Here is a 14,946-nt window from a genome sequence, read left to right as displayed (position 1 = left end):
GTACTTTAGTGTTTTGTCTGCACAGTTCTGTGCACCACATTTGTGCCTAGAAACCACAGAAACAAAAGAAAGTGTTGAATCCCCTGGGACTGAAGTTGCAAACAATTATGAGTGGTCATATAGGTGGTAGGAATAGAACTCAGGTCCCCTGGAAGAGTAGCCAGCACTCCTTAACCACTGAGCCATCTCTCCAGCGCCTTAAAACTCCTTGTCTCTAACACCCTTCAGTGACTTTGAGAGAAGGGGCATAAACCCTACGTAAATTTCATAAAACAGAACATGTTTACTATATATGAAAATAAACTTGTTAACATACAGGGAGCAGGGGAATGCACAAATTATCATGTGACTTTTTTTCTCTTTCCCGACTAGTAAGGACTGGAATGAGCATCTATTTCAAACTCAAGTGTAGCAAACATACCCAAAAAGACCCAGTTTGGGGGCCAGCAAGGTAGTCCCATGGGTAAAGGTGCCTGCTGGACGAGTCTGGTGACTTGGATCCAAGCCCTGGAGCCCAAATGTAGTGGGAGAAGATGGATGACTCTCCAGAGTTATCCGCTGACCTCCACACATGCCGTCATGTGCACACACAATAATAATCATTGCAAAAACTCGATTTTTTTATTACTTATTTTCTTAGTAGCTGCAAAGAATACAGCAGCTGAAAATCCTGCAGCACCCAAGCTCATGGCACCCAAAGCTTCAAAGAATCAAGTCTAATGCCCTTTATCTAAGTCTTCAAAAAGAAGTCTACTATCTAGGGATTTAGGTCATAGACCTTCTTGCAGGGGCTCCAGGATGCCTACACCCCAAGGGCCATCCTCTGCCCCAGGAGCCCTGTCTCTATAGGCTGACATGCAGAGCGAGCAGTCACTCATCAAAGTGTGGTCTGGGAAGAAGACGACAGAGCAGAGTCTGCTCAAGTTACACAGTCATATGCCCTGAAAGTCAGAGCACGGGATTTCAAGGCCTAAACCCAAGAGGTGTCCGCCTGTGCACACCAAGAAGCACATGAGGATGTTCAACAGGGTGCCGCTTAAAACAGCAAACTCTAGGAATTAATGGTACATGCTCATCAGAAGGAAAACAATTGTCTAAACTGTGGTACATTCATGCATGGGATATTTTCACGACAGCTAAGACACTGCCAGATCTCTGTATACAGATGTGGCTACATTAAATAACATAATACACACACTGTGTTGCTACAAACTATGTGTGTATGTTTCAAAAGCCACAGATTATATGATACACATTATATATGATACATATTTTACACATATCTAAAGGTTTATACCAGACTAATTACAGCAATTACAAAAAAAACTGTATGGATAAAAAGCGACATTACTTTGAATTATTTTAATTATTTAAAAGAATGTATTCATGTATCATTTGTATAAATTTGAAATGATGCTATATAGTAAGAATTCAAAATATAACAAACTAATATGGCTGCTCTCTAATCTCACAATACAAGTTTGCCCTGATGAAAAGGCAGCAAATGGTAAACCATACTCTAAAGGGCTGGAAGAAGGGGATACAGAGCCAACTCTGTAATATTCCTATTCTCTCAGTCTGTCTCTCTTTACCTGTGTGTGTGTGTGTGTGTGTGTGTTATGTACACGCACATGTGTACAGGTGTGAGTGGAGGCCAGAGGTCAACAATGGGTGCCTTCCTCAATTGCTCTCACTTTTATTTTTGAGACAGGGTCTCTTATTGAACATGGAATTGCTAGTCTGGCTGGCCAGCAAGCCCCAGCGGCCCTCCTCTCTCTGCTTCCCCAAGTACTGGAATCATGGATGCACATCAACCAATTTTTTTTTAATGTAGGTGCTACAGACCAAACTCAGATCCTCACGGTTGTTCAGCAAGCACTACACTGACTGAGCCATCTACGTGCCCTTCCTCCTTGACTCCTTTCTTATCATCAAGTGTCCTCACAGGTCTGGAAATAATCTGTGAATTCTTCGTGCCCGTCTTCCCCATGGGCACTGAGATAGGTGGGCCCTCCATGGAGACAGGAAAGAGAAGCCTGAACCTCTCTCAACCCTGCATATCCCCACACTCCTCCTTCCAAGTCCGGTTCCCACAGAGCCCACTGCCCAACAGACCACATCCCTCTCAGACGGCAGGAGCCTTCCCTCCCCTCAGTCAGTTCCACAATCCCCTCCAGCCTGACCCTCATGTTCAATCATTCGGCAATTTCAACAGATGTTCTGGACTTCTAAAATTACCACTCACCTAGCGGGGGGAAGCAGAAGAAACAAGAAACACAGCAGGGGATCTGGGGAGATGGCTCAGTTGCCACACAAGCATGACAGCCTGAGTTTGAATCTCTAACACCTATGGAAAAAAATAGGCATGAAAGCGTACAGGTCCAGAACGCTCATGCTGAGGAGGCGGAGCCAGGCAGATTCCCTGGAGTTCATTGGCTGGCCAGTCAGGCCAACTCAATGAGCTCTGGGTTCAGTGAAAGACCTGTCTCAAAAAAAAAAATAAAAAAATAAGGTTCTCCAACAACTGAGAAGATGCCCAACAGAGACATACATACATACATACATACACACACATATATATATATACATGCACACATACATACATACATACATGCACACACCCACATAAACATGCACACATACCACACTCATACATACACAAATAAATTAGCAGAAATTACTATGTTGTCCCAGCACTAGTGAGGTTGAGACTGGAGAATTTTAAATTTGAAGCCAGCCTAAACTACAAAACATTCCTATCTCCAAAACAAAAGAAAAACAACTACTTTGAAGTTCAGACAAAAAAGCTTTTTTCTTCCAGTCTGAGCAGTGTCTGGGATCTTTCTCCATCCTTGTGGCGTGAATAAGGCTTCACCCTTCAAGGCCTGTGTTAAATAACACCTCCCCCAGGCAATTGCTTCACACACACACACACACACACACACACACACACCACCACACACACACACACACACACACACACACACGTGCATACACGCACACACGCACACACACGCACGCACACACGCACGCACGCACACACACACCCCACCACCACACACGTACGCACATGTGCATACACACACGCACACACACATTGTGCGCCCACACACAGCAGGGTGGTGTGAGACTGACTGATCACCTCAAGCTGTTCCTCTTTCACCTCCACCTTTAGCTGCTCTTACAATTTATTTCCCAACTTTACTTGCCCAACAAAACATCCTTACTGCCCACAAGAGCCTCCGCCTGGAGAATACCAACTGCAGCTGCATGGGAAAGGCAGCGGACCAGCTACCCTTTTCCTGACTCCACCACATGACCAGAATAGACTCGAGGAGCACCCCTAGCAACTTCTAATGGGATTCTAATGGCCTCTCCTGGGAGGCCTGCAAGCTCCTCCTGGACCAGAGACACTGCCACTGCCGACAGCTCTGTCCACAGTGCACGCACCCAGTCAGCAGCAACGTAGGCACAGTCTCCATTAGCTGTGCCACTTTCAGGACCTTTCTTTGGCGAGGAGCTGTGGGAGTCTACTCAGGGCCCTCCCTCTATCTAACAAGAAATGTGTCCTCACCGCCAGGCAAGCTGTAACCTCTATATCAGGTACTTGTCGTATTTTGAAAACAATTAAGAATTAAACAAATGCTGGGGGAGGCAGACCTGCCTCCAGTCTACTCCAAGGGTCTCTGCCGCCCCAGTCATTTTCAGTATAAACCTGAGCAGAGATTAAGAAAGGAATGTACATCCTGCAGTTTCCCCGCAGGGAGCCCAGGAGAATAGGGTAGCAGGTGCCTGTGGTCTACAGGAATCAGGTAGACTCTGGTCTCCGAAGCATGGAGGTGGGGGCAGGGGGAGACCAGGAAACCCTGCCGCTGTCTCTAACTTCCCCCTTTCCCAGCTACATCCGAGGCAGTTTTCACTCCCTGAACTTTTCAATTCGGCTAAGCTGTGACTGGGTGTGGCTGAGGTGGGGCACTCATCTCGCATACCTGAGACTCTGGGTTAAACCCCCAGCACCACGAAAAGGAAACACTAACGACAGGCACCCAGATCCACACTTTCTCCTTCAGCTAAGCACACGGAGCACAGTCCAGAGGGTTCTGGCGACCCTCTAGACCACCAAATGTTCTCACTTGAAGGTAGTCTCAGTCTCAGTCTCTAATGTGACCGTGAGAGTGACTTCTTAAAAGCGAAGATGCAAATGAAGACACTGCTAGAAATTTCCTTAAGGAGCTTTAACAGTGGGACTGTGGATCCTGAAGGCTGGATGCTGTTTCTGCAAAACCGCCACAGCTCAGCCAAAGTCAGGTCTGCTCAATAGAAGATCAAACTGGACATCCATCCTTGTCAAAAGCATAGTGAGCCAATGAAAAAGATGAAGTATCCACACCTTGTGGAGGTAAGGTTTTACAAGTCCATCTACTCTGGTCATTTTGTGGCTCCCCTCTATCAGTTCTCCCATGAAATGTGACAATCCCCCCAAAAGAAATTATTCACCTGTAACCCGTGTATACCACTGAACACCAAAGCCAACTCTTGGCAGAATTCAGAAAGTACCACGGAGCACTTCCATCCTTCTTCCCGGGTTCACATATGAAAAGTTTAATTTGTCATGAAACAAAGACACAATCCTGAAATTACAGGTGAACTCTGACAGGTGTTTCCTGTAATCTCATTAATACTGGACAAGAAGTCAGTAGCACATTAATCATTAGCCAATTGTTGAAAATTAACTAATGATCTCTAAGGACACCCATGGAGTCTTCATTGGTTACTCATTTATTTGCTCATTTGACCTACATTTCCTGACGTGCCTACTGTGTGCCAGGAGCAAACCTGTGTCCACAGAGCTACATCCCTGAACCGGTCTCCAGTTTCACCTTCTACGAACTCCTATTAGAGTTTCATCCAAAGTCTGCTAACTAATTCAACCAAACGGTGGGCGCATGCCCCGAAGCCCATGTGTGGAACCACTGGACTCAAGTCACTTCCCATCACAGCTACTAAACAAAGCGGGAAAAGGGCAGTGGCTATAAATAGAGACATGGACCATGCTGCAGAGTCCAGTGGAGAAGCAAGTATGTACGTGGGCAGGGAGGGTAGGAAGCAAGGGGCGCTCAAGGGTCAGAGAAGGCTGGGGTCCTTGAGCTGTCCTGGAAGAGCAGCTACAAGCTCGGCATGGTGCACTACGTAAGAAATGCAACAGGAGTGGAAACAACAGAGCAAAGACCATGTCTGTGAACACGGAACTAACACCCACCCTATTGCCAAGCCCACACTCAGGCTATGTGACTGCTGGTACTATATTCCAGCTCACCCCACTCTGCAAACCACATGGCCATGCAGATGGGGGGAGCTTGTCCAATTAACACTACCCACAAGACATTGAGAAAAGCCACCACAGCGCCTTATCTGACAGCATCCAGAGTCTCTGTGGTATACCCAGGCCCACTGATGCGTCCGCACCCCAGGACAGCTTCTCAGAGGGCCCCTACCACGCTCTACTACTTGGAGTCATGGAATCAGAGCCCCAAACGTATAAGAGCCCTGTCTCTGACTCCATCTCTGAGAGCTCCTGAAAAGTCCTCATAGAGGCCTGTCACTCAAGAACATCCTCAATTTACCTCAGAAAAAGGGCAGGGTGCCTCAGGAGGTACAGTCCTGAGACGCCTGTGCACTTGGCAGTCCCAGACATCGACTTACTGAACATCTACTGTGTACCACTGTGCCAGGCGTGGGTCGAGGTGATTAGTGGGCCACTGAGTAAGACAACCCACGAAGGACCATGAGAGGAAGATTGTTCAAGTCTTCAGATCTGGGTCAGAAAGGTCTCATACAGGAGACCTAGGCTTGAGACGTTTGTGCAGCTATGTGGGATCATCTCGGGAAGAAAACAGCACCAAGAAAAGGACAAGACATGACAAGCAGAAGAGGGGAGCACTTGGGAGCTTGGGGTGAATAAACAGAGGAGACACAGCTAAGGAGCAGAAAAGGAACAACAAAGGCCAGGTGGCCCCACGCCACAGACTTAGGTCTCTCCCCTGTGGGCCATGGGAGCCACAGAAGCCTCAGGTCCATGCCAGAAAAGCGTCTGATAGTTGGAGGGATGAAGAGGAAGGGAAAGATGGCAACATTTTAAAAACCACAGACATATGAATCTCAACAAGATGAGGTGAAGAGTTGGCAAAACTTTTGTTCAGTTTAAAAACTTCTTTCATGAGACCTGGTCGGGGGGGGGGGGGGGGGAACGGGAGGCTGACTCATGGAGAAGCTAGCCCTCCCGTGGTGCCAAGGGGGCTGGGGCAGACAGCCAGGGTGCTCTGCACGGTAGGTGGGAAGGCCCCTCTCAGACAATCTGAGTAGGGCAGAGGAGTGAGGGAGAGCCTGTAGGAAAGAGGAGAGGGGCAGCTGTACTGAACGGACACTGCCCACCACATCAGTTTTGCGACTGGGAAGCCGAAGGCTGGAACACGAATAAAGTTCAGTGTGTCTCCCCCAGGGAAATGTAATTTACAATCACTCTCCACTCAAGACACCTGACGCCGAAAAACCTTTCTCCTTGGTGCCAGCAAGGACAGAAAGGAAGCCATACACACTTTAAGAGGAATGGAGGAAATCCAGCTCCTAGGAGGGTATTACTGTGGGAACCCAGTGAGCCTCACTGTTTCCATGGCTTCAGCCTCCACTCAGCAAGTCCACAAATGAAAGCTGCACAGAGACTTAGTGTCCACGCTTAAAAAATAATAATAACAACAATCTAACCCTGGGAAAACTTGTTGCCACCAAGGTAGTCTCCAAGTCCCCAACGCTGGATGTGTTTACACACAACACAGACCAAACGCAGACTGGACCCCAGGGGGATGGTCACATGCCTTACCCAACAAAAGTATTCATCACGACAAACGACCTGAAATGGGCAGACACACATCAGCCATAAGCTAGCCCTGTTTCTCAGTCTGAGGACTTCTCTCTTTCTCTCTCTCTCTCTCTCTCTCTCTCTCTCTCTCTCTCTCTCTCTCTCTCACACACACACACACACACACACACACACACACACACATCCTCCCAGGCAGAGAAAACTGCCAGAGCCCGGATCCACCCAGCCTTGCAAGCCATGTAGGCTTCTGCCCTTTGCTTTGTCATTCACATTAAATGAAAGGTATTTACTACAGATGAGAACGAGCTTTGCCCAGCTGCCTCTGAACCAATCCCAAAAATAGAGCAATTGCTTTGGTACAAATTGGGTCAAATGTATAAAAAATAAAAAAAAAAAAATCTTAAAAAACCTGACTCCCCAGTGGGAGGAGAGACATGCCATGGGACCTGATTCAGAGTCAGGGGTAAATTCACCAAGATCCTCCCTTCCCATAGTGGGAAATGAAACGTCTGAAGTCAGGCAGTGTATAAACTTATCTGACCGTGTGACCATCCAAGTGAAAGCAAATCTGGGACTCTAATGCCCAGAGTTTGGGGATGCTCAGTGAAAAAATCAAAGGAATAAATATTGGTTTTTAGAAAGGCTGGCCAAGCTAATACATGACCCACCTCTGGTCAGAACAAGTTAGTACTTCAGAACTACCCAGAAAGGACCCACTGGGAAGGGCTAAAGGGGAAGAGGGGAGACTTCGCTATTACCCTCTTATCTTATTTCCTTACTTTTTAGCTGAGATGTCCAAATGGCCTGGCACTTCTACTGGTGTCCTGAATTTCTTTAGGAGGAAACAAATCTGACTATTAATTGGCTTACCCATTCAGCTACATTAATTATTCAACTGACAGAAATTAATCTGCCATTCTGAAAGGTATTTATTTTCTACGTTTGTTTAATCATATCTCTTGAGCTACAAAAAGCAACAAACTGGGTCACCACTCACGTTGTTAAATTTGGTAACAAGGCTAACACCATCTGTGGCCTACACTACAATGACCCATCCCCATTGACGGAGGCTTTCCACCACTTCCGCGTCTCCTTTTTAAAGTGATAATCTAAAGTCTACAACTGAACTAAAGGTCATTTAAAATGTCCAAAGTCCCGCAGGTAATCTCTCACAGCAGAGAGAGGGTGTGTGTGTGCGTGCGTGTGTGTATGCGTGTGTCTGTGTGTGTATGTGTGTTTGTGTATGTGTTCATTCTTATTAGGCCATAGTTTTCAGGAGCGACAGCCAAAATTTTTAATTCTTTAGAAAACAAACTGCCAAAACCCAAATACAAACAGACATCATGTTACACCTGAAATATATACAGCATTTAAAATGTCATAAGAAATCCTGAACATAAACCATGAAAGCCCAATTCATAAAAACATAGCTTCACCTCAGGCTGCCAGCCAACCTCTGCCTGACCAGGGATAACCTAGTGCATAGCGCATTTGCCTTTGCAGCCTTGGCTTAGCTAAAAATACTTCCACACCAGAATCCAAAGCAAATGGAGCACCTAAAAGAGAACCGAGCTTCCTACTATCCAACATTCCCTCCCTCGTCTACCATTCTACGTGGTTTAGGATTGTGAAGAATTAGCCCTTGTGAGAAGGATGTGGCAAGGCCAAAAAGTACCAACATGGCTTCTGCACAAGAACGACAACAGAATGTTACAGGTTTTTAAATAATCCTAGAGATCTAAGCCAGTCTCCTTAACTGTCATGTGGGTGAATGACAATGTAAAAAGGAACCAAGATGTGCCCCCCAATATACCTAGTGGGCAGTTGAGTGGGACAAGATCCAAACTTCAATCCAATGTTCCTCAGTGCCTTTCTTTTTAAAAACTCTATCAATTTTTCCCCAAAGGAAGTTCCATGAAATACGAGTTTCATGATATCAAATTCTTCTGCCAAAAAACTGCTTAAAGAATGCATAACCAATTACTTTCAGTGACTGGCTGTGTTAAACAAAATGAAATCTGTTTTGAACTGTACAACTTCCCAGAGATTTTTCTCAACTCATGTACACTATAAATTTTTAAGAGGGCAATAAAGTATATGGAAGCATCCTGGAGCGTTTAACCATAGATTCGTTTAAAAATCTACTTGAATTATTTTTGAAGGCTGTGGGATATAAACTCCATTGTCATACTGATTTATTTCCCAAATTGCATTCTATATAATTAGATTTGTTGTAGTCTACATCTATAAAAAATAATGGTTTGCATACAAAATCCATGATAATTCTTATTTACCAGAAAAATTAACCACGGTATCTACCACTCAAAAATAATGCTGTATTTTTTAAAAGCTAACATTATGCACCAAAAGCCTGTGGAACAAGAAAAGTTACTTTAAAACCCTTCCGCAGATTTCTCCCATAAAAGTTCCATTTCTATTTATATAAGACTCGTGACTTTGAACACTTTCATTCAGCAGAAATCTAAGAATTCAGGTCAAATATAAAAACCAGTAACAACAACATAACCCCACCTTCCAAAGCTTTGGAAAATACAGCACACATAATCGTAAACCACACCATGCACAAAGCTGACTGCCAGCTTAGGTACGAGACAGGGCAACTGTACACCATCGCAGGCAGAAATTCTAAGTCACTTACCAAGTTATGATTTGTTGAATTAGAATCATCTTCAGGGAATGGGATGTAAATAGCTAAGGCCACACAATTGGCAAAAATAGCCAATAATATAAATATGTCAAATGGTCTGAGAGATTTTTGTCAAGGTACATATGCATTATGCGAACATCAGACACCCCTCTAATCATGTCCCCAGTCATTACTTTTAAGATGAAAATCACCCACCCATCACCCACCCCATCCCCTCACCTGCACACACCATTCTGTGATTACTGAGTTTTCAGCAGAAGTAACTTTCTCTGGCCCCTCACACTAGGTTGTCCTATCCTGTGACCTCCATCAGCCCTTTCTTCTACTGTGAGGATCATGTTACACTCGTTCATGGGTGCACACTGTATATTAAAACCTGGGAATAAAAAGCATCTTGGTAGGTCACTGTGTAAAGCAGTTCTCTGCTTTCTGTGACTTAGAAAGTGACAAGGATCTTACTAAATCAGCAGTCACAGACACAGAAAGGTAACCAGTAGACACTGACCTTTCGCACAGACCCTTGCCCCCATGTTAGAGCCATTTCCTCAGAGACTGTTCCTGGCTGGGTCAGTCTAAACTCCAGATGGGGGCCTGTCCAGGCAAAGACATTGGGACTATCTCCATCTTTTCTGTGACCCTGTGTGACATGTCCCTGCACCTCAGATGCTGTGATAATCAGGCTGCCAGCTCCCTCCTCTGCCTTCTCTACCAGAGTAATCAATAACTGTAACTGTTTCAGATTAGAGCTAGGCTCCACTCACTTCATAATGTGCTGTTTCTGTGTTCAATTTATAAACAAATTAAATTTAAAAGCCACCAGAAATCAGCACCAGACACTTTCAAAACAGACTCTCATGATTTAAAATCTTGGAGGGCTGTCTGGAAGAGTCACTTTGAGATGAGCCTTTAGCAGACACTTGCTTAAGCATTCTGTTAGTAAGAGGCATTGTCAAGACTGGCAACCCAGAGTTTGACATCTACCCATATAGCTGTTTTTCATCCCTTTCCAAACAGCAGATTTGTTGAGCATGGGCCTGATATGCAGATTCCTGAGCTTGATTTTCAGCAGTGCTCATGTCTAACACTCACCCACAAGAGGTAAGGCAACAGTTTTCTTAAATCCCCCGCAGGTGCTAAAGATTTGTGGATAGGAACAGTCTCCTGCTAATGGCCTTCTGTGAACCCCCAAAGTGACATAAGAAACAAATACCCCTTGCCTGCCTGGAGATAGATAACTTGGGGTTCTATAAAGCCTCACCTCTTTGAAGAGCTTGGAAAACTCACTGGAGCAAGGACAGGAATCACATTATCCTCTTACTAACTTTGATGGGTTTATTTTTAAGCCAGTTAGCTTTAATCATATTGATTTCTCAACTCCATTATAAAATCTTTTACCCATGGATCTGACTTTAGGAAGACTTCAAATTCTCTTTTCATTTTTTTTTCCTCTTTGCAGGTCCCCCCTGACACTGAGTCAACAGCCCTGAAGTTATTCCCTGTAAAGACACACTGAGAGCTTCCCCTCCCCCACACCACCTTGCTTCCTCTCCTAGGTCTCAGGAAAGACCTAAAATGATAAAGCTGCAAATCTGAGAACTGTGAACACTGCTCAGGCAGGCTAAATGTAAGACTCTGAGTGTGTCCTTCTTGGCAGTGCTGGGACTCCAGTCAACAGACAGAGCCTGTCTCACTACCACAACCAACAACAGCTTCTTATGAGGGGAACATGTCGCCCACCTCAGCCCGCTTGCCAGCCTATAACAACAAAGTGGCTTCTCCCAGGGCTGACTGACTGAGCTGCTGAAGAATGATGTCTATAGCCTTTCCCTAAAATGGAAGGGGTCGCTTACTACCTGTCTGTTATAGAAATGGCCCCCATTGTATACAGACATCCTGAACTGGCAGCCATGTCTCCTAAGACCCAGCCACATACCTGCACCTGGCAGCTCAAGAAAGGGAGACAGCCGTGCGACCCAGGAATTCATTCTGACATACAAACTCCTGTGCGCAAAGGGAAGCAGCACTTCGTTCCTCAAAAAATGAATGCCTCCTTTCAGAGGTCTCTGCTTACTCCAAGTCGCCTCACGTCAACCTCAGAAGCGGGGTATGTTACCAGCAAGTGCGCACTGCCTCTCAACTCCAGTGAGACCACCTAAGCACACCCTAACTTAGCAGCCCCCTCTTGGCCTGTGTGATGTTCTGTCCTCAAACTAGAGACTTTCAAGAGAAAATGTACACCCACAGCCCCAAGTATGTGAGAAACGCCATAACTCACTCTGGAGGAGAGACATCTGTGCTAGGAGAAAAAGCACGTGAAAACCTTCATATCCTGCCCTGGCATTCAGCTGCTCTCTCCAAAACCTTTCTAGACAGTTGCTTCATTTTAACTCCTGTCCATGAGCAGACAAAATAAACGAGCTAAGACAGAGATCATGCAGACAGCTGCCTCCGTGGGTACCTAGATTTTTAGGGGTCTTCATCCCCACTTTCTAGCTGGCACCCAGCAATCTTACAACATGGTTTCTCCCTCCTCTGAGCCATCTACACACCCCTGCCTGCTGCCAGGAAATACTCAGAGGGCCCATTGGCCCCAAACACCCTTCTGGGAAAATGGAATGCTTTATTTTACCCAGCCCAGAAAAAGCATATGATTAATTAGAGAGCATGAGCTCAAGAGAAGGAAGGCTTCTGCCAACCTTTCTAGGTGGGGAAGCCTGGCCCCCAAGTCTGGGGAGGGGAATAAGGAGGTAGAAGCAATATTGTTTTCCAAGTTCTGGGGTGTGGCAACCATCCTGAGGGCAATGAAAGTTCAGTTTTAAAAATACAGAGACCCCCAGAAATGTAACTCCGGTGCAGTCTGAGGATACAGTCGGATATATATACACACACATGTGCGGCACCTGCCAGCTCCTCCCCAGACAACTGTCACTCACAGTGCTTGAAGGAAGAGGCGCGTTCACCAGCCTCCCCTACACTGCTCCTGTGTCCTCCTGGCTACATGGCACTTTTTTTTTTTTTTTTTAGTTTAACAAAAGGAAATTCCAGGAAATCATAGCATTAATCAGCCAGTGATAATAAGTAATAATAGCAGCAAAAGCAATCCCTCCCTATGAAGCAAGTGTCCACGTTTACAGCTACCTGAACAATTAGAATCACCAAATAGCAGAGCCAGAAGCAACCATAACATTCACTATAAACACAAAGGCAGACTCCACTAAAGGTCACTTCCGGGACAGACTGAAGATAGTCTCAATCTTTTTGTTTTTTATTTATTTATTTATTGAATCAGCATACCTCATCTTCAACAAGTTAAATGCATCTAACTGCCCCCAAAACCCTAACAGCTTTAAAACTATCTGGCAGCCTATGACCAAAGGTCACTTTCATATTTTAACTCCCTACCACTTTGAAGTTGCAGTCTTCACTTCCTTCCCCCAGCGCCACACCACACACACACACACACACACACAATCAAGGCTAAATATACCCGTGGAGCCGCCCTCCACAAGCTGAGAGGAGCTGAGAAGATAGGAAGCTGTAGTCCATGAAACCCCTTGCCTACAGTTTCTATTGCTCACATTCCAGAATGCTGAAGAAGCCTTCGATAAGTGTCACTGCAGACAGCAAATCCTTTTGAAGCACAGATGGTAAATGAGAAAGACTTCCCACAGAAAAAGGATACTTCCATTCCACTATACTAATGCAGGCTCTTCGGATGGGGTTATTGAGAGATAAACAGAAAAGAGCGCGGGCAGGCCGGCTGTTGGATGAGTTACCCTGTTTTTTGCTCTTGGCGTATTGCTGACGTTTTCTTTGGGAGAGAGATCCTACAGGTGGGGGGGCAGAGGTGCTCATGGTCTGGGCGGCCTTGGCCTGTCTAGCAGCATCGATTGCAGCTTGCCAAGACAGGACAGTCTGCTTGGAGCTGTTCGGCTGAGAAGCTGGTCCTTCACCAGAAATAGGGAGTCTGGAGCCTCTTGCATAGTTTGCCTCTGAGGAGAAGGAGAAAAGAGATTTAAAAACAAAACAAAGAAAAGAAAATTTCCATCCGTATTATCTTTTAAAAAGCAAAGGTGTCTCCCATCAATAATAAAAGGAATCATTCTTGCATTTCCATTTGAACTTTGTGTCCCATTTTTCACAAGTACTGGGGTTTGGTCAAGCAACAGGAAAAGTCCACAGAGCTCTGCTCTGAGTGTCTGTCAATCATGCAGGGTCATTGCTGCACCACCCCAATCACATTAATACTCTTCCATCCCTGTGTCTTCAAAAGGAATCTTTTAGTGCATGTCTCTGACACGCTGAGGCTGTTCGCAATTCACCCTGTGTCTTCTCTGACTTTGAAAACACATGGATCTCTCATGGCCTAACAGATAAGCACAACTGCCTTTCTCTGAACGTACTAACACACACAGCCAATAATTAAACAGTCTTAACCATTTTTAGGGTGTTCCTCCAAGATCTTTCCACAGCCACAAATGCTTTTTTTCCCAGAAAAAAAAAAAGTCTTCTCTGGCACCAGGCAATACCAAGAGCCCCATAACAAATATCTAGATTATGCACTAACACTTCCTGCAAATGAAAATTCATGATGCTTGAGACTCATTTCCTCCACAAGCTTCCGAAAACAGAAAAACATCTTTAGGGCTTTTTTGCATTTTAAATTGCAGCAGCAGCAGCAGCAGCAGCAGTAGCAGCAGCAGCGGCAGTGGCAGCGGCAGCCAAGCCACCATCCAGTCAGCCTGCACCCCTACACCTAAGAGACAGGATGCATTATGCCAGGGTGCCTCAAGGCCTATGCAAGAATTAACTCATTGCCAGGAGCTGTTACAGAGTAGCATCCAGGTATACACAAGAGGAAAACCCAAGGGGGCCTCCATGTCAATGTCCCTGAGCGACAGGCCATTCATTGGAAGGTCTCACAGGTGCCCACATTGGGTCACCATCGCCTCTGCTAAAGCAGAAGTCAAAGCTAGAGTGGTGACAGAGAGGAAGGAGGGGTGGGCGTTTGCAAACCAATTATCACTAAGTAAAGAGTCCAAGCAATCACAGGTCTCCTGGCCGGCAAGACTGAGACAGAAGAAAAGCAGGCAGGCAGCACACAATCTGAGCTCAGGGACTAGTCTTGCCAAGCTTTTCCTTTGAGAAGCGCTCACGAGGAAAGGTGTCAAGCATACCAGGGTTGGGAGATGGCAACGACCTCCAAAGAGGGAGGCTGGCCAAAAGCCACCCCAACCCCCTAGACCTAGCCCCGCTGGTGTGGAAACTGCACGTGGTGCTGTGACCGGGGATGAGTTGCAGAGCCCCACAGCGGCAGCGACTCTCTGGGCATTGCTAGGTTACGGACGTGTGCACAGGAGCCGCAGGGAGCGGGAATACACACTCCACCCGACCCTATTCC

The 14,946-nt window shown here is 45.9% G+C and overlaps 1 protein-coding gene across 5 annotated transcripts in view; it reads right to left on the bottom strand.

Moving 5' to 3' along the window:
• Positions 1–14,946, bottom strand: part of Cacna1d (calcium voltage-gated channel subunit alpha1 D) — a 440,918-nt gene that overhangs the window by 294,031 nt on the left and 131,941 nt on the right. For all 5 annotated transcript variants that reach the window (XM_038350011.1, XM_038350014.1, XM_038350013.1 and 2 more), the window contains exons 2-3: positions 13,228–13,537; positions 9,537–9,642 (exon numbers count right to left, since the gene is read on the bottom strand). In XM_038350011.1, coding sequence (XP_038205939.1) covers positions 9,537–9,642; positions 13,228–13,537 — 416 coding nt within the window. The remainder of the gene's footprint in view (positions 1–9,536; positions 9,643–13,227; positions 13,538–14,946) is intronic.

Source organism: Arvicola amphibius, chromosome 12 (genome assembly GCF_903992535.2).
Source record: "Arvicola amphibius chromosome 12, mArvAmp1.2, whole genome shotgun sequence".
In the NCBI taxonomy this organism is placed as follows: domain Eukaryota; kingdom Metazoa; phylum Chordata; class Mammalia; order Rodentia; family Cricetidae; genus Arvicola; species Arvicola amphibius.
This window is presented reverse-complemented; position numbering and strand designations above follow the sequence as displayed.